The sequence below is a fragment of the Oreochromis aureus genome, linkage group 17 (assembly GCF_013358895.1).
Source record: "Oreochromis aureus strain Israel breed Guangdong linkage group 17, ZZ_aureus, whole genome shotgun sequence".
In the NCBI taxonomy this organism is placed as follows: domain Eukaryota; kingdom Metazoa; phylum Chordata; class Actinopteri; order Cichliformes; family Cichlidae; genus Oreochromis; species Oreochromis aureus.
The window spans coordinates 22,645,470-22,666,161 of record NC_052958.1 but is presented as its reverse complement, the minus strand read 5'-3'; the positions used below and the strand labels follow the sequence as shown (position 1 = coordinate 22,666,161).

The following is a 20,692-nucleotide window of genomic DNA, read 5'->3' as shown; positions in this document are numbered from 1 at the left end:
GACTCTGTGACCCCTGAGCAGACAGTTTTGCCTGATAGGCAACAATCTGAGAGAGGAAACGTTAACGATGTTTTAAGGTGTCTTAACGAGCCATTCCTCCAGCTATCGGGCTCAGTTAAATGAGACGCAGCCTGCAGAGGCTTTCATCAGCGTCCACTCTCTCCTCACCTTTTATCCACACAGAGCAGCTCTAATGACGGCTGGACAGTGTGATGGAGGAAATGGGCTTTCTGATGCATGCCCAATTTTCTGCCTTTGAGAACCGATGATTCATTTTGGTAAATTCTCCATCTTTATGCTGGTGCACATCAAAATGGTGTAAAGCAGTACCAACTGTTTAAACTAGAGATTGAAACCAATAAACAGTCAAATGAGTACGAAATAGCCTGGTAAGCTAAACTGGTTTGGATTTTATCAGCGTCCTATTTTCTGCATGTTTATTAATGCATTCTTGTGATGTTAGAAGTTCATATTTGAGCTGCTTATAGACTAAAATGACTGGGAGGCCATCAGAAGTTAGCAAGGGTAGTCTTTGCCTATGCAGCTACATTTGGAAACTCAGAAACTATTCTAATGGTCATCAAACCACAACTTTATTGACATATACTGAGGTGTCAGAACTCATCATTAAGGTTATTAAGGGTATCAAATGTCGTCTTTATGGGGGAAAGAGCTAAAACGGTCTTCTGACATTGCTGATGACATTTGAGACCTCACAGGATTAGCAAAGTAGAACTCCAACTTTTTGGACTTCCTGTTTCCAGTGTTTCTGTTTCATAAGCCAGAATAAATGGAGCCCTGTGAAGCTGTAGACCAATAACATAACATTTTCTTGTAGAATCTTTCATCATTTTTTTGATAGAAGGGATTGCTGAAGTTAATAAAGGCTGATTTTTACATTTTGTATACTTTCTATTGCAGTACAAAAATAACGTATATCAGAGACGTCACCTCCATCCTCCATTTTAGCTTCATTCACCTTCAACCTCCATAAACAGCTGCTTCTCCTGCACACACGGAGGTTTCTGCTGGGCTTTAAACTACACTCCTAACTTGTGCTGGGTTTGAGTGAGGATAACGATCAGCCAGCATGTACTAAGGTGTACATATTCATATATATCAATACTGTATTTGCAACAACTAAAATAAAGCTTGTCCTTTCGTGCCTCAGGTCGGTGGTGTTTGGAACAACATTAAACAGAATCTGAGTTGGATTCCTGGATCAATAAGGTGAAAATTAAATGACGAGCTTGTCAGAAACTAGAGTCAACCGGATGGCTTTGCTTTGGAGGAAATCATCCATGTCCTGCAGAGCCTCATGCTGACTTATGTATTGTAATAACAATTTATTACACAGCGTGAACTCTACTAGAATAAAGTTACTGATTGGGCTTGGAGAAAAATGGTTAAAGGACATCTCGTTAAAACCAAAATAATGAACATATATTCAAATGGAGCATGATTATGGCCTTGAGAGCGATTACAGCACATTTATGAAGAACAAGAACTCGTTTCTTGACTCTTGAAGTTCACAGATTAAAAACATCCAGGAGGAGAACAGGTTGTGTTAATTACAAGATTTAGAGATTAATAATTAATCATATTTTCTTCAGTATTGTTTCCATGTATGATGAGATTACTGTTACAAAGACCCAGAAATTTTTCGGTGCACTGATAAAGAATGAATGAACAAGTTTTCAAAATTCTTTCCTAATGAGTTCTCTATATTTGTAAAGCTCGGTAAAAGAAAAGTGTCAGGATGTTTGATTTGTTGCCTGTCTGCTTCTGGTTTCTTTTTCCTAAATAACCATGTCTTGTAATGCTGTCTGGGCTCGGCATATTTATGCAGGAAGGAATAATAATAAAAATCAATCAATAAACTGGGAGTGAGACAGCAGTATGTGGGTGTTTTTGTCCGTTTATGGAGAAGGTGGTTACCCATCACCTCTGGAGAATTTATAGTTGGGGCCGGATCATGTTTTACAATCTTGTTTTAGAGGCTTCTACAGTCTAGAGACAACTTTAGGTATTTAAGAGATGGAAAAAATAAAGCCCTGAAGCATCGATCACACACTTCTTTTTATTTATGAATGCACGCCTGGAGTTTTTCTCAGGCCCGGCTGTGACGGAGCGGCGGTCGGTCACACAGTGTTCCCTTCCTCCCTGATCTCTTCTGCTCTTTGCTGGCTGAAGAAAGATCGTTAATTGAAACTCTGGGAGAGGTCCCAGTGGAAGTGCTCGAGACAGACAAGTCAGCTGGAACCAGAAAGCCGGTCAGCTTTCCACGGGGAGGGAGCTGGCAGAGACCTGAAACAGCTGCAGTGTGTCAGCTGATGGGAACAGGAAAGACGTCAAGGAATTGAAGACCACGACTCCTGACTCCTGAAGCTGTTCCTGAAACAGCATTTCCACTTTAACATGAGTACGGACTCTGCTGGAGCCTCTGCTGGACGATGAAGGACTTGCAGGTTTTACTGGATGCCAGGAAGCATCAACTTCTAGTAAAGCTCATGCTGCGGAGCCAAAAGCTCCACCCTCTGGTTTAAATATGGTCACTTCTGACTCTGAAAAACCAACATGGCGGCGGCAGGCTATGATGGTATCAGATTTGAACGTGTACCACAAAAACAAAAACATTCTTTTGATTTTGAGTATTTTTTGTTTCCTTGTGGATTTGTGAGTGTAATGATACAGAAGCACAACAAATACTTCTGATTCGATGAAGCTCTTTTTAGCCTTTTTTCTCAAATAGCGACTTTTAAACAAAGTGAACAAAGCTGTGAAAAAGAGATGAATGGATGCCCCACATCAGCTGGAATGATTTAAATCTGAATATGACGTTATTGGGCTTTAAACAGCTGTAACAGTTATTCTTCAGCTTCCTCTTCTTGCTGTTTCAGCTCCCGTCCACTCCCTCGACTTTGAAAGGCACATATAATTTGCTGCATTCGAAGAAACAACCCGTAGGGGTGAAGTTTATTCAGCATTAGTCAACGCTTGTTTTCTTTCTAATCTCTCATTCAGCAGTTAAACTGATCTCTGCGAGCTCGCCGTCTCTCTCCACTCCACTGGCAGAATTTAATTGAGAACGCCGCCCGCCCGCTCCACGGCCACGGCTAAGGTCATCGCCAGCACTGCCGATTCAGCGAGCGGGCCGGATTATCCACACTCATTATGTACTCGGGTTTGATAGTGGGCCTTTGAGATAACGGGGCTGCTGAAAAACACATTAGTAGCTGTTCAGATTTCCATCAGTGCAGCTGCCAGACGGTTCCTTTGTTTACACGCCATTTACCAGCAAGGCCCTTCAGGCCGCGAGGAGACGGACGGCTGCAGTTTGGCCTTTTCCATTCTGGTGAGACAGAAACACTCACAAACACCACCTTAAAAACGGTGAGACAAGCATAAACCCATCCAGGATCCCACCGTGGGGCCCACTTACAGGCAGGGCCAGATGTTTGATTAATTCCAGCAGGCAGGCTTCATCATAACCAGGAAGACTGTTTTTATTCAGTGCTTAATCTCAACTGAAATCCAAACTTTCAAAATAAAAGCTTTTATTAAATGAAGAAAAGAAAACAGATAAAATGTAAACAGGTTTAGGCTGAAGCTTTCCAAAGCCCGCTACCATTAGACAGAGAGATTATTCCAGATTCATAAAGAGAGATTAGATTATATATTTGGTAGAAAAACAGTAGATCATGCAGTTGAAACCACCGAAGATAAAAGATTCTGACTGAAGCAGAGAAAATGTTCACGGATCAGAACCTCCAAAGTGTCCTTGGCTGCAGTTTTTGGGTAAATGGACTCCTACCAGCTCGTGTCTGGCAGCGGGACAGCTTATCAACAGGGGCACACAGGACAGAGTCTGGACCCTCGCCCACAGTTTGGCAAAAGGGGCTGTGAGGCCCCCGCTGCCCCACACGCAGAGGTGGAGCTTCAGCCAGCAAACACAGCGTGGAAATATGGCCGCCGGGTGGCTGCGACCCAGCAGGAAAAACAATGCATAGCTGACCATCACTGCCACCGAACCACACCTGCCCTCCCCGTCAGGAGGAGGTCTGATCATCTGGGACTCTCAGGTGGAGGTGAGACCTGTCCCAAACTATTACTGTAACAGCAGTTATGAAGCTGAAGCTCACAGGACCAATATGAAACACTTCAGCTGATTAAACAAGAGCCTAAACTTTGATGTGAACTTTCTGAAGGTTCATCACCCTCTCACTGATCACCAGGATAAACCTGAGAAACAGAACAGAGCTCCTTTATTCATCCACATAAAGGATATCTGACATTAAAAGTCACATGTTTGTTTCAGAGCGACCGGGCCAAGAGAGCAGTAGACATAAACATAAACGTCGATCACACAGTCATCACACCACGACATACAGACGAGACCATATTCAATAACACACTGAGGACAAATCAGGTTCACTTTCTAAATAACTGAATTCAAATATCAGCAGCGTACTTTTTACAGATATTCTGAACCAAAATCAGCTCTGACAGATTATTTCAGGAAACAGGGCGACACATTTAAAAGACTCTTTTTCTCAATTCTGTTCTGACTTTGAGGACAAACATTTGTAAAATACTGCGAACAAAACTCATACTGACTATGTTTTTTATTTGTGTGCACAGATAAAAGGGAAGCACCCCAAGCAGAGATTTATCTATCAAAAACCAATCAATGGGAGGACAAACTGCCAGTAATCAGGTGCTGGTCATAAAGAGAAGATCAACCTAATCCAACTCCAAGTTTTGTTTGCAAAAAGATTCTTTTTAGGCTTTCAAAAGACTTTCAAAAACAAATTCTGATCTACAATGATGGACAAATACTTCTATGATGTGATCATTTCAATTTCAGCTCGTTGAGCAGTATTGATCTTGATAAGACTATCGTGGTAATATTATTTATATCCCAGGAAACGAGTGGTGGCCCTAATCTGGAGCTCTGAGGGACAGAGCTGATGAGTAATTTAAAACCAGCTTACTGCGGTTAAAGTGTCAAAGGATTCAGATAAAGATAAAGAGCAGCCCGGTATATTTTACTGACTTTTCAAGACTTTTTGAAAGTGAAAACCTGGATCCTCACATGAGGTATAAGCCAGTTTCTCTCAGTCCATCACCCTGAAGTCAGAAATGATGTTTCAGGAGTTGCTCTAATTATTTTGACTTTAAGGCAGTTGAATTCACAAAATGAAGTTGATGTCCTGAAGAATCTAAAACATGAAACTGAAATTTCTACATTGGTTGAGTTCATTCAAATGTGCTGTAGGAAATATTAAAACACTTGGCACATCTGGTTTTTAAAACATTAAAATGGCGATGGTAAAAAACAAACAAAAAAACAAATGCTCAGCTTGAGGCTTTGCTAACCAATTACAGAGTCTATAATTCCACGTTATTCACTCCTCCTGAGCATCATCAGCAATTATCAACTGATCAATAAGTGAATCCAGCTGGTTAACTCGAGTAATTAAACCTGTTTCATGTAGTTTTAAATGAAATCAGAAACAGTCCCCACTTGCTGTTCAGTGTTTGTTTTTTAACTTTAAGAGAGAGAAAAAAATCCATGAAATCAAACTGAGTCGCGCTTCAGAGGCTCAATGACCACGTCTCCATGCTTCAGCAGAGCTTCAGCTCTGTCAGTATTACTGCTCCTCATCCTCCTCCGCTGCCTTCCATCTGATAACAATCACATTAAAATGTTCATTATGCAGCAGAACGGGGTGCTCGGCCAAACCGTGCAGCACAGCTCCTCATTTCCTCTCATCTGATCATGTGGTCAGTCTCCACCCGTCACACCATCAGTGGACAATAAATCCATTTAAATGCAAATCAAACGCGCCACGAGTCTAATTTTCCCATGTAACTCGGACTCCATTGGAATGTGACAAGCTGCCGCACTGATCCGACAGCAGGAAATGTCGACAAGAGGAGCCCAAACTATCGATCAATTTATTGGCTGGCGGATCGATGAAAACTGATGAGTAATTAAACACCTCACAGATGTTTAACTGCAGATGAGAACAGCTGTTTACTGTTTACATCGCTTTGTTTCTGACATTGCCTTTCATCACCCCCTGACCTGATGACAAAGAAAAGCTTCCTTAATGGTTAACTCGTGTCCTAATAAATCCACGTCCTTACAGTTTGGATTTAATCCTGAGAAATATGTTCAAATTAAAAACTCTCCCGGGAATCTGCAAACATTGCTTTGTGTTGCTGATAGGCTTTTAATTTGAAATAATATATAGACTCACCAGCCATATTACAGACACTAACAACTAACTGATTGTTAAGGTAAATATTTAATCAGCCGGATGGCAACAACTCAGTGCATTTAGACATATAGACATGATAAAAATAACCTGCTGTAGATCCAATTACTGTATTAGCATGATTAATTAAGATGATTTAAGTGACTTTTAACATTTTTCTCGCTGATTTGCTTCGATTTTCCACAGTTCTCCGGGAGAAATTACCTTATTGAGGTCAGAGAATGGTCAGACTGCCTCGAGCTGATAAGAAGGTAAAAGTAACCCAGACAGCCACTCGTTACAACAAAGATCTGCAGAACAGCATCTCTGAACCTTGAAGCAGATGGGCTCCAGCAGCAGAAGACCACACTGATGACACACTGATGAGGCTACAGGTGACACAAGCTGACAAAACTAGACAACAGAAGATGGAAAAATGTTTCCTGCTCTGATGAGTCTCAATTTCTGCAGCAATATTCAGATGGTCGGGTCAGAGTTTTGACCTATATCAACAGTTCAGGCTGCTGGTGGTGTAAAGGTAGGAGAGATATACTCTTGGCAGAGTTTGGGCTCCTTAGTACCAACTGAGCATCATTTAAACACCACAGCCTACCTGATTATTGTTGCTAACCATGTCTGCCCCTTTATAACAAGTGTACCATCTTCTGATGGTCGCAGCACATCTGCAGCAGCTGTGTGATGCTGTCATATCAACACGGAGTGAATAAGATTAATAATAAGATTAATAATAAGATTATAAATAAGATATATGCTCCAAAAGGCCAATGTTGAGGCTTCAAAATGTGGAGTCCACAAACCAGTGGGTGTCCTTGTCCATCTTTGATATACAGTCTAAGTGATCAGCAGTTTTGTGATAAGGGAAAAAACAAAAAATGACTGCGAGGTTTTACTTCTTTGGAGTTGAATTATTTTCTAAATACTAAGTGATGCTGATTATCGCCCCCTAACAAGCTTCGTTGCAGAGAACGATAAAAGTGTTTACTCGGTAAATGGACTCAAAGACACAAACTTTAATTACACAAACAGAAACAGTGACAATACCTCTTCAATCGATCAGCAGCGGCGGCTCTAATCACTGTTTCTGTGGCGGCCTGCTGCCTTCGGCTCTTTGATGTCTCTCTTTTTTTTACTCAGAAGAGAAAAAACAGGAAATCACAGCAGCAGCTCCAAACTCTGATTTGTTTATCATCTCAATTAACTTTTCAGCAAAAGTGCCCAGAAGATATTTCACCGACTGAATGCCAACGCAGAGACAGAACTGAGCCGAGCCTGCTGAGAGTCTCCGCCGCCCTCACCGAGATTTCAATCGCCCATCTCTGCTAATTGGGTTTTTCAGAAGTGACGGAGCCGCTCGCATGAATGGAAGATCATAAAAACGTGACTTCTTTTTAATGTGATTTGCCGAAATGTGATCGAAGCTGTTGTGACGCTGCCCGCTGTTCTCACTGCGGCGCCTCTCCATGAAAAGTAAACGATCAAACCTCACCCCTCCTGCTCTTATTACCACTTAAATCAGCTCCTGTGACTTCACGCTGAAGGGAGGTCTGCTCAGGATTTCTGTCTTTGTTTAAATCCTGCAGCATCACACACAAATGTTGCTATAGAGACGTGTCACTCCATCACAGCAGGAGGTGATGTAAATGGAAACAAGAGGAACGCAAAACAACTCAAGAAGAAGAAGCTTGATTTGACTGAGACATCTCGGGGTTTGAAAAAGACATAAAGTTCAGACTTTTCTTTTCAATAAAGGCTCAGAGAGCTGAGAACTCACAAAGGCCCAGCAGGCAAGCTTTTATTCTGAAGGGAAATCTTCCTGTATAACAGATCTAGGATCAGGCCTGAAACTGGGCTCCTGCATCTGCGTATAAACTGCAGCAACACACAGGCCTGTTTTGGAACTGGTTTCCCTCGGCTTTTGGAAACATGTTGACACCAACATTCAGGCCTGTCTGCGAGCCAAAACAACAACATAAAGCACTAAAGGCCATCAGCTGTAAGCTCATTGATATGCTGTTGTAATGTGAGGTACAGGTAAGCACAGGTGTTCTCTCTGAGTGCCGTCTTTACCTGGATTTGTTCATGTGTGTCAAACAGGTGCCTTTAAAAAAAGCGGAGCTCCTGTGTGTAATGAACCAGTGTCTGTACAAACAGTTAGAACTGGATTATTAAAACTATTAAAAACCTAAAAATGTCAAATCTTTTCTGTTTTCTCCTGTACAGTCCAGATCTTTTAATTTCACACAGAACGATGAATTAAATGAGCAGGACCAACACCACCTCCCAGAAACATGAATCCTGTGGGAACAGAGGCCTCAGAGCTTCTCAGAAAATGTTCACCTGTGAAAACTAAGCGTCTTTAATCTCCCGTCCTCGTCCCTCAACGTTTATCGGAGGCCAAACAAAATCACAGGCTGAAGCAGAAACGATCTGAACGTCATTGAGAAGAAATGTGGCTCGGGGTCGTCGCTTTAATGAAGACATTTATTTGCCAACCGAACAGCTCGCACCTTCAGCGAGAGCTGAGAATATTGACCAGCGGCGGCAACCGGCACATAGCTCTGAAAGGTCAAACTCTATATTAAAAAATGAAGAGCCGGAGAGAAATTATAGAGCCGCTGCTGCGTCCACCGATCATCTCAGCTCTGCTCTCCTAATCGCAGATAATAAGAGGATGAAAAATGGCAGAAAGAGCAGCAGCAGACGTTATTGGTGCTGATTAAATAGCCGGTTAGTGGCTGAATGAGCAGGTTGGGCTGGAGCTCGGCCGTGTTCACGCTGAGGAGTTAAAAATCTAATCTTTTCTCAACATGATTTGGGCTCTGTTTGGAAGAGCGGCTGAGGAAAAATGAAGACTAGCCTGAAAAGTCACCAAGGAAAACTGCACTGATGGAAGCTACCTCCCCTAAAAGACTTCAGACATAAAGTGGAATAAAAGCAACAATGTTCCCAGCAACTAATGTACTAGTTGTTTAGTCAAGATTTAAAAAAGAAGAGCTCAAACTACTTGAGTAGTGGAAAAACACCAAGGAAAAAGAAAAAAAAAAAACATTCAGAGCTGACTAATGAACAAGGTTAAACACTGGCTACAGAAACACTCCTGACACCACAAATCCTCAATGATCAGGTCGCGTTTTAAATGTCACTGGACGTGGTGATAACGTGGTCATCAAACAGCCACCAAACACCAGCAGTTATTTTATTATTTATTCACATTTACTACAACAGAGTGAGGTTATTAGGATGATTTCCCACTTTTCTGCATCAATTTCCATTGAAAAGCATTTACATCACTTCCTGTTTGTTCTCTGGTTATATAACATGAGTCACACACGTGGATGTTACACAGCTTGATTAAGTCTCTGAATTATCATCTGAATGCCTGATTTTACTAATCATCCATCAACAGCTGCTTATATTATTAAAATCCCACCAACGTATATTTCTTGTTTATACTTTTAAATGTTTGTGAGGCCAAATTACAAATTATTCTTTCTAATCATGATCTTTGTTCCTCTAAAATCCTCAGCATGGAGATCATCAATGTTATTTTGATTTATTTTTGGCCCATTGCATGTGTGATATCCCCAGAAATATTTTAATTGATATCCAAGTTTCCCTTTCAAAGTGCTGATGTTCTGACCCAGTTCACAGAAAGTCAGTTTCAGTGTTTTGGCTCTCAGCTGATGCAAAAGAGAGAGAAGGAAAGAGGGTGAAAATGAAGTCATTTCAGACCACGATTTAGTCATTTGATGGCACAAATTATTAATCTGAAGGAACAAATCAGGTCATTTCAGGGTAAGAGCTGCTAAATTAAAGGCAGTAAAAGTTCTTTAAAGCCACTGATTTGAAATTTGAAGGGACAGATGATTTATTTAAAGGACTGATTTATGAAGGGCAGAGCTCTGCTGTTGTCAGAGAATAAAACAGACTTTATTCAAAGTCATAAATGCTGAAGTGGTCACTCCTGAGCACTGATTATTCTTTATTTCACACTGCCACAGTCATCAGAAAAACTGATTATGGGACTGACCAGAAAAAAAATTATCCGATCGGATCACAAATTTTTTTCCTATAGTTTTTGTAAAAGGTAAAAAAAATTTAACCTAGCATTCTCTCCTGATGGAAACTTAAAAAGTCTTGTTATTCTTCCTGCTATGAGCTGTCCCCGCTCACATATGGCCTCAGAAACAGACACTTTATTAATTCAGCCTGTGCTTGGCACTGTGGTGAGGAGATGAGAGCACTAGACCAGGACCAGAGGGAGTCTGAGGGAGTCCAACTGGCCTGTGGGAAGCTTTAGTGCCAGGGTCGGCGCCCCACGCTCGCTGCAGAGAAAACAACCATTTAACATGTTGGATTAGACGGGATTAAGGACATCTGTTGAGCAAAATGAGGAGCTTCTGTTGGTTTTATCTCTCCTGCTGTGATGGCACAGAACAGACCGAGAGTTGGAGAAATTAAAAGTCAAACTCTGGAAGTCACCTGGAGGAAAATATGACAACTGAAGATGAATCAGCTACTCTGGAGCTTCTTTAAGCTTTGTGAGCTCGTACACTTCAAATTCTCAGTATTTCATAGTATTGTATTGTACAGTATTGTAGTTTTGACCTGCAGAACTGACTTTATAAACTCATTTTGTCTCAGTAGTTAAACTATCCAAAAAGCATCCATAATGTAGAACCTGGAGCACCAAAAACATCAGTATCCACCCATTATTTCAGACCAAACACAGAATTAAGATACTAGAGTGATTGCTAATAAGGTTTCAGTTAGTTTGATCAAAGCAGAATGTATTCTTTCTGAGGTCTGCTCCATCACATTACCATTACAGAGAGCTTTAAGGGCACTTTGATCTTTTTTTAAATGGAAAACTGATCAAATGTTTGGTTTAGGTGTATTTATTTGAAATGCTTTGTTTTCTGACTTTTTATTAAAAGGTTAATTTAATTTGTCAAAGGTTTTCTGCATGAACCATGTTTTTAAACCTTACTATTCAGCATGTTCTAAAACCACAAATCCCTGCCACTCTATGCTGATAATATGCTATTATTTGTTATGTGTTATTTGTTATATTCTCTATTATGTTATACTTCTAACAGTAGAAGAAGACACTTTGGCTGATGGATCCTCATGTTTGTTTATGCCGGATGTCCTTCCTATCCAGGTTTGGGACCGCCACTGACGGAAATGTGGTTAGGACGAGATTTACATTTTGTTTCTTAGATGTAACACCGCTGCTGTTTGCAGTGAATTCCAACAGCTGAATTTTTTTCAAAGATATAAATGCACCTATACGAGGAAAAATAAAAATATGTTCACTGAAGCTTTCAGTTCACAAGTTGCACTTCTCTTTATGCTGATGATCTGCTTTTATTTTCAGTTGTTGTTGGTTTGTACGATTACATAAAAACTAATGAGATTAAAGTTGGAGATTTGAAAAGTTGGAGAAACCATTATATTTTGTTGTGGATCCAAACTGCTTGGAAAAAAGGTTTTTTATCATTGGCTTGGCTGCAGATCACATAGAGAAGAATGGACGACTGGCTTTGGCGGAGCTCTTTGGTGTCTGGTGCCTTCCTAGATTGTGTTTATAAATGTGTGCCAGATATTTATTGGACGTACATTTGGATAGCAATCACGTTTAGAAATGTGATGTATTCTCTCAGATATCCTCGCACTGCTTAATTTTACTCAGAGCATGACATTCCAGATGGGAAAGCCTGAAAAGTGTTTACCTTTGACACATCCTTGTGGTACTTTTTTGATGATTGTTTTAGTGTTTAAAAAGAAAATTCCATGTGCTTACAAACAAATTTTCAAATTATTCTCATAGACAGGTCAGGTGATCCATACAAAGCAGAGAAGTGACTGTCCAATATTGTTTGAATGCCAAAAGAAAAGTTTTTTTGTTTCTATTCCGTATGTGTCTACAGTCCCGAAACCATCACAGCAAACCAAAGACGGCTGAGAGAGTAAAGTGAATAATGATGAATGGCATCCCATAAAACCAGCGGACAGTTTGAAAACTGCAACAAAACAGCAGCTGTCACGCTGTGAGGCTTCCAGAAACGCCAAAAGCTGCAAATTCAACACTGGATTTTTGTTTTTCAGCACTTTCATCGATTCTTTCACTTTCTGCAGCTCCCTGTCCACACAGCTCCCTCTGATCAATACTCACAGTTGTCATTTTGAATTATTGATCTGCACACTTCACAATGTTAAGCTGAAGGTATTTATAGTCGACTAATGTTTTCATCTATCAGTGAAACAGCTCTGAACATCACCGTGAATAAACGCAATGCTTCAGCAACAGGACAGCATTCACAACTGTTTTCATTATCGATCAGTTTACGGTCACTTCTCAGGTCATCTACATATCGACTGATCTTAAAATGTCACAGATTAGTGCGAAAGGCCAAATCTGGTTTCGCTAAAGCTGAGGATGATTCACTAATCAATCAACATGTATTTGTTTATTACTTGTCTCATCAATTAAAAGTTGCTGGACTATTTTTATGAAACAGCAGCAAAAATGTGTCATCTGGGATCCTACATGATAAACTGACAAGCAGCAGTTCAGCTCTGATACAGTCAGTCAGTGAAGTTATCAAAGTTTAATAACAGGCATGTCTGCTAGAGAAAGATGCATTCAACAGGACACTGCTTCACTAATAGTTAATACTCATGTCGGAATAGCATAAGTTGACATTAGCAGGAGATGACCGTCAGCGGTTCATACATGAAAAATCACAAGAGTTGTGAACGGAGTTAAGTTTAGGGATATTTTTACAGAAATCAACACCAAGACTGTAAGCAGGTGCTGAAAACCTCAGAAATTCATCATCAGTGGAACCAGAGTTTCTTAAACTTGGAAAACATGATTAAATATGCAGAGATTTTATTTGTGTACAAACTTTTTTACAGCCCGGCTGGTCTCCTCTTCTGAATGAGCTTATTAAAGTAAACAAAGTCAAAGCATATCCACATCTACCTGTGCGTCTTCCAGCAGAAGTGTTAAAATAACTTTTAGAAAAGTGCTGAAATATTCCAAGTCCAAACCTATAAAACAGTCAAGCAGTGTCACTGTAAGTCTGCTTTTCTTAATCGCATTCATGTGCTCTTGTGTATGAGTTTTTATTTATAGTATTTATATTAATGTTTGTTTAATATGATTTTGCATGTGTTGGTTTTCCTTTCCTGACTATAAATGCCATCTACGTGCTGAGACTGTGGATGAAAGTCGGCCTGTGTGGACCAGACTAATCCTATTCATTTATTTCAGCTGAAGCTTTTTAAATGAAATTATCGTAACCGTAAGAATGTGCTCAGGCCAAGTTTTCTGAGCAGCCTCTTCAGCTCATCAGTGATGGAGCAATGGGGGAGAGTAAGGGGAGGACAGCTGGCTTTCCCAGCAAAGAGGAGGAGGAGGAGGGGTGAGGCTAGAGGGTGTTGGTTGTCTGAGGCGAGGGAGGAGGGGCGAGCTGGAGGCCAGCAGATGGACTCCTGCAAACAATAGAGGCAGACAGATGCAGCCACAAAGAGCAGCAAGGCACAGAGACACACTTCACAAAAAGCTGAGACGAAGCCTCAGCACGACAAACCGAAAGACTCTGGAGGTGCAGTACTGCTCACGTCCACCAGGGGCACACACACAAAAAAACCCCAAAAGTTTATTCTAAAAGTATAAAGTCACTTGTTTTTGTTCCTGATGAGATGGAAAAAAGTTTCAAAAACAAATGGACACAAACTGTGAAACTCTTTTTTAACTTTTCAATCTGAAGGACTCGGGCTCCTTTTCAGAAACATGAAAACTTTTTGAAAATTTTCATTTTCCACAGAAAAAAAGATCTAACCATTACTGCCTAATTTGTATATTTATTTCAACTTTCACCTTTAAATCTTTTTGGATTTTTTACATTTTCCAAAAAGGGGTTTTTGGTACTACAGTGTAGTCTGATAAGAAAACACTGGAACGTGACAAGTCCAAATACAAGGAGCTCTCTTTAAGAGAAGCATAAGCTTCCAGACCTCAGCATCAGTTTAGATCACATCAGAGGACAGAGAAAAACTTCTATGATGCTGCAAACCAGTGCTTAAAACTAGACTAAAACCAGTCCAGGACTAGAATCAAATCAGCAGAGATGCAGCAAATCAAAGTTTTAAACAAGGTTAAACAAGGCTATAACCAGCACAAACCCTGCCCCTCAAACACACTAACAACCTGCTTTAAAAACGAAGCCACTAACAGAGCCCTAAACCAGAGTGAAACCACTCCACAACCCAAACCATCAAAACCAACCCTGAAAACATTTTTGAACACATCACATTAAAAACACTGGAGTTATACTGTAAACATTACAAGAAATCATGAAAAAGGTGCAAAAAAAGACTGAAATCACAATAAGATCAGTGTGAAAAAAAAGATCTGACAGAGTGAAAACTTGTGATATGGATTAGTACAAAAACACAATAAAAGTTTTTACTTAAATGTCTTAATAAAGTTTTACGGTCAGAGCTGCCACCAACCTGCAGCTTTGTGATTTTTCCAGAAATGTGGGTCATCAGAGAGGAGAAAGATGCTAACACTCTAGCCCTGAAATGCACACACTTCTTCCTGTGCATTCACTCAAAGGTCTGGATGAAGTGCCCTGTGTAAACGGAGTGCTGTAATATCTGAACATCTGCTGTTAACAGACTCTCAGTGCATCTCTGCAGACATCTGAGAACTTCCTGCAGTCGCCAAGGGGGCTCCGAGGGGACAAAGGGAAGGACGGGCTTCTCTCTTTGTCCCCCACCCCCCTGCAGAAACAGAGAGGAAACATCCTAACACAGTCCGCCATGCAGGGGAGGGGCCTGGGTGATGCTTATGAGGGGGGTGAAGAGAGTGCACTGCATCAGTCCCTGCTGTGATGTGAAGTGCACACTGACAACTGGATCTATGTTTGCTCAGCTTTTTTTCCACACTCTGTTTTACTCTGGTTCATCTGCTCCATCGAGCACCAGGACATAACTCAGGACATCCAGAACCTGGATCAGGTTTACAGCCAAAACACCCCATCCTTACAGAAGCATCTGACTATGAGTCTGTTCCTTTATAAACCAGCCCCAAACCAGCCACTAACACCAATTAAACCAGTCCAAAACCAGCCAAAAAACCAGATCCTAACTCAGACTAAAACTAGTCCAAACTCATCGGCTGTTGTGGATTCCAGTTGGACGTTTTGAGCCCGGCATAAAGAGTAAGTCTCCACTTAGTTCATTAAAAAGTAAAAAACACTTTGAAAACAGCAACTTGAGGGTTTCGCCATGTAAACATGCATTTATGCAGCTCGCCTCGGTCTTTGTTCATTTAACCACATCTTACAGCAAAGACCTGGAGCCAGTGATGCCCGACTGAGCGCGCTCTGTGCCAGCACGTGCTCAGGACAGATATGGAGGACAGTTGCTCGGAGTGCAGGGTTGATGTAAATGTAGAGTTGTGTCCGAGCAGCGACAGCGGTTAACCAAACGCTGGGGGCGGCCTCTGCGTACGGTGTGTAATTAAACTCAGTGACAGAGGAGCAGAGATGAAGGCTGGACGAAAAGAGGAAGAGCTCGTTACCCACTCAGCCGTGAAGAGGCACTTCCTCCTTCCTGTGCACCTGACAGGTGTTTCTCTGGTGGTTTATCTTTGTTCACAAAATCACCTTCATGCAATTTAGCTCCAGAGCCAAAAGTATGTGGACAAGTTTCAGCGGCGTGTGAGTGGTGTGTCAGCCTTTCACCAGATGTTGAGCCTCTGCTGACTGCCTTTCAAACACCCACACATGAGAACGCGCATCAATGTAGAGGCACAAGTTATTAGTTAGAGATGTTTTCTGATTCAGAGTAAATAAACTAACTATTACTCCAAACCACAGACAACCACAGACTTGTTACTGTCTCTTATTTTGCTGTGGTAGAACATCATGTTATTTAGTAGGCAGCTGTCAGAGAACAAATGCCATTACATATATAAGCTGGTGTACTTCTAATGAAAATCCTGCGGGTTTTTAAAATAAAATGTTTCTGTCTACAGACAATGGTGAAGAGCTTTTATTTTGAAAAGATACACAAACTATTGAGTCAGACAAACCAAGTGATTTAGTAACTTCCAAGCAGGAGAAGATAAACATACTAAAATACTATCATCTGCAGAAGACATAAGAAAAGGTCAGACAAACAGCCAAAGTAAAGAAAGTTCAAAGGTCATTACAAGACCAAACAGAGTTCAGTTTAAACCAGTCGAAACCAAGAAGAGAGCGCTAATCTACAGCAAAGCAGCTGTTCTTTTAAATGTACTCTAAGAAGTTTTAGTAGTACAGGAAAAACAAATGTGACTATAACCTATTATTATATATGATTCCCTATACGCTCATGTGTTGTCAGTACAAACATGAAACACTTTTAAACAGTTCTATGTAGCTTTGTTATCACCTTCACCTTCTGATCAATCTATTGACCTTGAGGGAGAGGTCAGAGGCCAAATGTGACACATTATTTTAACTCTTTACTTACTCTTCATTTTACTCTACCTTCTATATGATGATAACACACACCACACATGTAAGAATCAGTTATAAATATAAGTCAGAATTCCTTGTGGAGGTCATAAAGCCTTAAAGCTGAGCAGAAGCAGCATGTCAGTGATGCAGCAGCTCAATGCGTCACGTTTTACAGGTTACCGCTTGTAAAAGGCAAATATGACGTGACTTGAGCAGTTTGAATGAAGCTCGTTGGCCGACCACTGTGTGCGAGTTCTGTAGTACCCGAGGAAGAATGGTCTGTGGAACTAACAAGTCCAAAGGCAAATCGCCCCTACAGTCGATGGAAGCTAACCTCAATTACAGTCTACTCCCCTGAAGCCTTTGTAAGGTATCATCTCCAGGCAAAAACACGACTTCCTTTTTTTCCCCCTCTTTCAGAACATTTTATTAGTTCGGCGCGCTTCATGTGAAGGACGGCGTCCTCACGGTGGATCCTCCATGTCTCCGCCTGAATCACCACCTGCTATGAGCAAATTAAATATTGACTCTTCTATTGACTCGCCAATCTAATTTGAAGTGATTGTGGATGAGCAGGAAGGGGGGGGGGGGGCTTCAGTGGCTCGGCCGCTTGTTAAAGGCGCCATAATGGGCTGGATGGAGCGAATGATTGAGTCGGAGAGGGAAGTAGTTTAGGCAGATCTGTGAGACATGACGGAGTCTGCAGAGAGGCTGCAGTGACAGAAAGTGACAGTAAGAGCAGGTCAGAACCAGCTCAGCTGATGGCAGTGGCGCTAAGTGGGACAGGTGTGGGGAGAAAATGATGATGGAGGCCTCAAACCACCTTCCAAAAGTCCTCCGTTCCCTCAGCAGCGAGGAAAAGCTTTCATTCAGATCCACCGTGTCAACATTTACCCGCCGACCCAAAGCAAATACACGGTCCTGAACACCGTCACAGTCGGAGGGGCAAGAAAAAAGGAAGAAGAAGAAGAAGAGTGGCTGCCTGCTTCGCCAAGTTCGATAAAAAGCCTCCAATAAGGAACAATCAGAGCTTTCTGGAGAAGGCTCACTTCACCCTTCAGCGCCCAAGCAATTTTACCGAGTGATGTGGCCGAGTGTGGGCATTATATTTTATCAAGAAACAATCTTTTATCTGAGATATTCTAAACACTTTCAATGTTAACACAAGGTTTTTAATCATTAAATGCAAAAAGTTAAAAAAAACAACTACAAAAACCCCACAATATTTTAAAACTGGAGACATATCTGAGTGAATTCTGTGTTTAACACCAAAGTATATCAATGATCTGGTGCATCTTTTCAGCAAGCTCCTCACAGTCAGGCTGGTTTTCATCCCCACTTACCCCAGACTAATTCTGAACAAACACCTAATTTGAACATTTGGAAGATTTGCAGCAGAAACATCTGAAAATATTTAGATTGTTGAAATATCTAAAAATAAGACGACATCATGGAATAAATAGCGATTAATTACAATGAAATCACAACTTGTAGGGTTGAAAAACAGAAAACTTCCCCTGTTTGCTCACAGCACTGATAAAATTTCAGGGTAGGAAAGCAAATCATGCTGTACTGTGGTGCAGCACAGGGACACACCAGCAGGGGGCGATATGTGCTGGTTGTACATGTATGTGAAACTAGGATTTTATTTTCTAGTATTCGAAGATGGTGTTATAAACTGTATAAAAAGTTGGCCCAAGTGACAAAGATAATAATAAAATAATAATGATGCAAACTTTAAGGTTACAACTTAAAATATTGAGTTACAAAAACATTCTGACTCACTGCTGGAGCCTCTAGTGGCCGTTTGAGGAAGTGCAGGTTACTGAGCACTGGGAGTTTCTGTTAGCAAGCGTAAGCTGATAACTCCACCCACTTGTCCAAAAAATAATAAAATGGCAGCCTGTATGTTAACACTGAAGCTTCAAAATGGAGTCCACAAAAGTGAGTGATGTCACACTGTCTATGACCATCTTTTGTATACAGTCTGTGGTTGAGTGTGCAGATGAAACAGGTGACTGGAGGTCGGAGGCACACGTCCCCGCTCCTCGTCTCTGTTTGGAGGGAATTAAGCCGGCGTGGCCTCCCTTGATGCTGGCTGGCTGTTAAACACTGCAGCAGCTCCAGCAGGTCTCCTGAGGATCATTTAACAGCTTCACTCTGAGTCGTATTATGATGTTCAGAATTGATCTCCCTCTCTGGCTGTGTCTAATTATACCTCGGGGAGGTAACAAAGGAAGGTGTTCCACGCTGCACTCTTCATTTATTTGGCTGGGGGAGGACAGAGTCAGCCAATCAGAGTCTTTAACCACAGAAAAAAAATAGCTGGAGTAAACTCTGTGTTTGTGTTTCTGCAAAAAGCACAGATTATTTTTTGTGGGCGGCCCTTGAGTGACGGTTCTCAAGAAACTGCTTTAATGACCTTCCACGGTCACCTGTGGCAGTGATTGGACACCGTTCAAACGTGTACGAGTCCTGCAGTAACCATCCAAAGGGGGAAAACGCACATTTACAACCTGTAAAACAAATTCAGCCTCAATTACACACACTGATGCCTCACAACAATTATCCACCCATCACAGGGTTCGCCTTAATTAGGTTTGTTCTCTTTCTTCCGCCTGCTCGCCTCTGAGAGACCAAATAAATGGGAGGGCCTGCAGAAACCGCCGCAACGAGCGGCCAAATCGACTTCCAGCGCGTAATGAATCGCAGCTCTGAAATTAAACTGACGTGTAATGAATCTCCGGCTCTTATTCTCTCCTCCTTTTGTCTCTGCTCTCTGGAAGCGTCCTCTCAGCCTGTTCACATTCCTCAGCCATCTCGCCGCCATCACAAACGCTCAGCATCACCGGCACCGGCAAGCGCTACAAAGGAAACGGTTACGGCCATGTTTCAGCTCCTGTCGCCTTTTATCAATGGCAGGAAAAATCAGCAAAAATCAACAAACTTCAGAGAAAGTTAGGACATCATCCCGGAGACCCTCGGACTCACGTCACAGATCACACCGCCCAATTACACTGCACCACACTGGTTTGCAACTTCAAACCAACCACCGCCGACACATCCGCATCATCCATCCACCTGCGGCAGCCCTGTCAGTGAAATGTGGCCGAAGCATTTTATTTTCACTGGTTTCTCCTCAGAGGACAAAGATGAGCCACAGGGTGAAGAAGCAGACGTACAGCAGGAGCAGTGAGAGAGGAGGTGGGAGGAGCTTTTTCAGGTGAATGCACACCTCTAGAGACACCATCATGTGACCTACCTGTCCGTTCTGAAGTTCATTGAGGCCTTTGCACAACGTCTGATTCTGCAAAGAAAAAGGAGAAAGAAACGTGAGTAAAACTATGATTTCATGTCATTTCAAACAACTTTGCAAAGGTCAGATTATTTTTCAGGACTTTACACAAGTACACCTAAGCATCCTGAAGTGATGACAGTAACTGTTATATCTGATGAAGCCACGCTGAATTTAACGTTCACACTGTGACTATTTTCAGCTATCACTCAACGTTGATGCCTTGTAATAGTTTTTACAGCAGTTTTGATCCCTCGGAGCTTCTGAAGCACACGAGATATCGACATGAACCTCTCACAGAACCAGGTCAGAACTTATGTTCCAATTACTGCAGATTAAATCAGCTGTGAGGTGGGTTAACGAGGTTAACTGGGATTTTCTGCAACAAACTGAAGTCATCATCATCCGCTGGATCTCAGAGTGACTCAGACACAGAAAGCAAACACAGACACATCTGTGAAAGTGCAGGAATGCTGGCAGACGGGCGACTGATTTAAAAAAAAAAATCAAAAACTCTGTTAGAAATTTCAGATTTTTCTGAAAACCACCTTAAAAACATAGACCTGCATCAGAGGATGAAGCTTGGTTCG

At 41.6% G+C, this 20,692-nt stretch overlaps 1 protein-coding gene across 2 annotated transcripts in view; it reads right to left on the bottom strand.

Moving 5' to 3' along the window:
- Positions 1-20,692, bottom strand: part of phf21b (PHD finger protein 21B) — a 90,523-nt gene that overhangs the window by 24,254 nt on the left and 45,577 nt on the right. For both annotated transcript variants that reach the window (XM_039600879.1, XM_031736844.2), the window contains exon 2: positions 20,070-20,114. In XM_039600879.1, the coding sequence (XP_039456813.1) occupies positions 20,070-20,114 (45 nt within the window). The remainder of the gene's footprint in view (positions 1-20,069; positions 20,115-20,692) is intronic.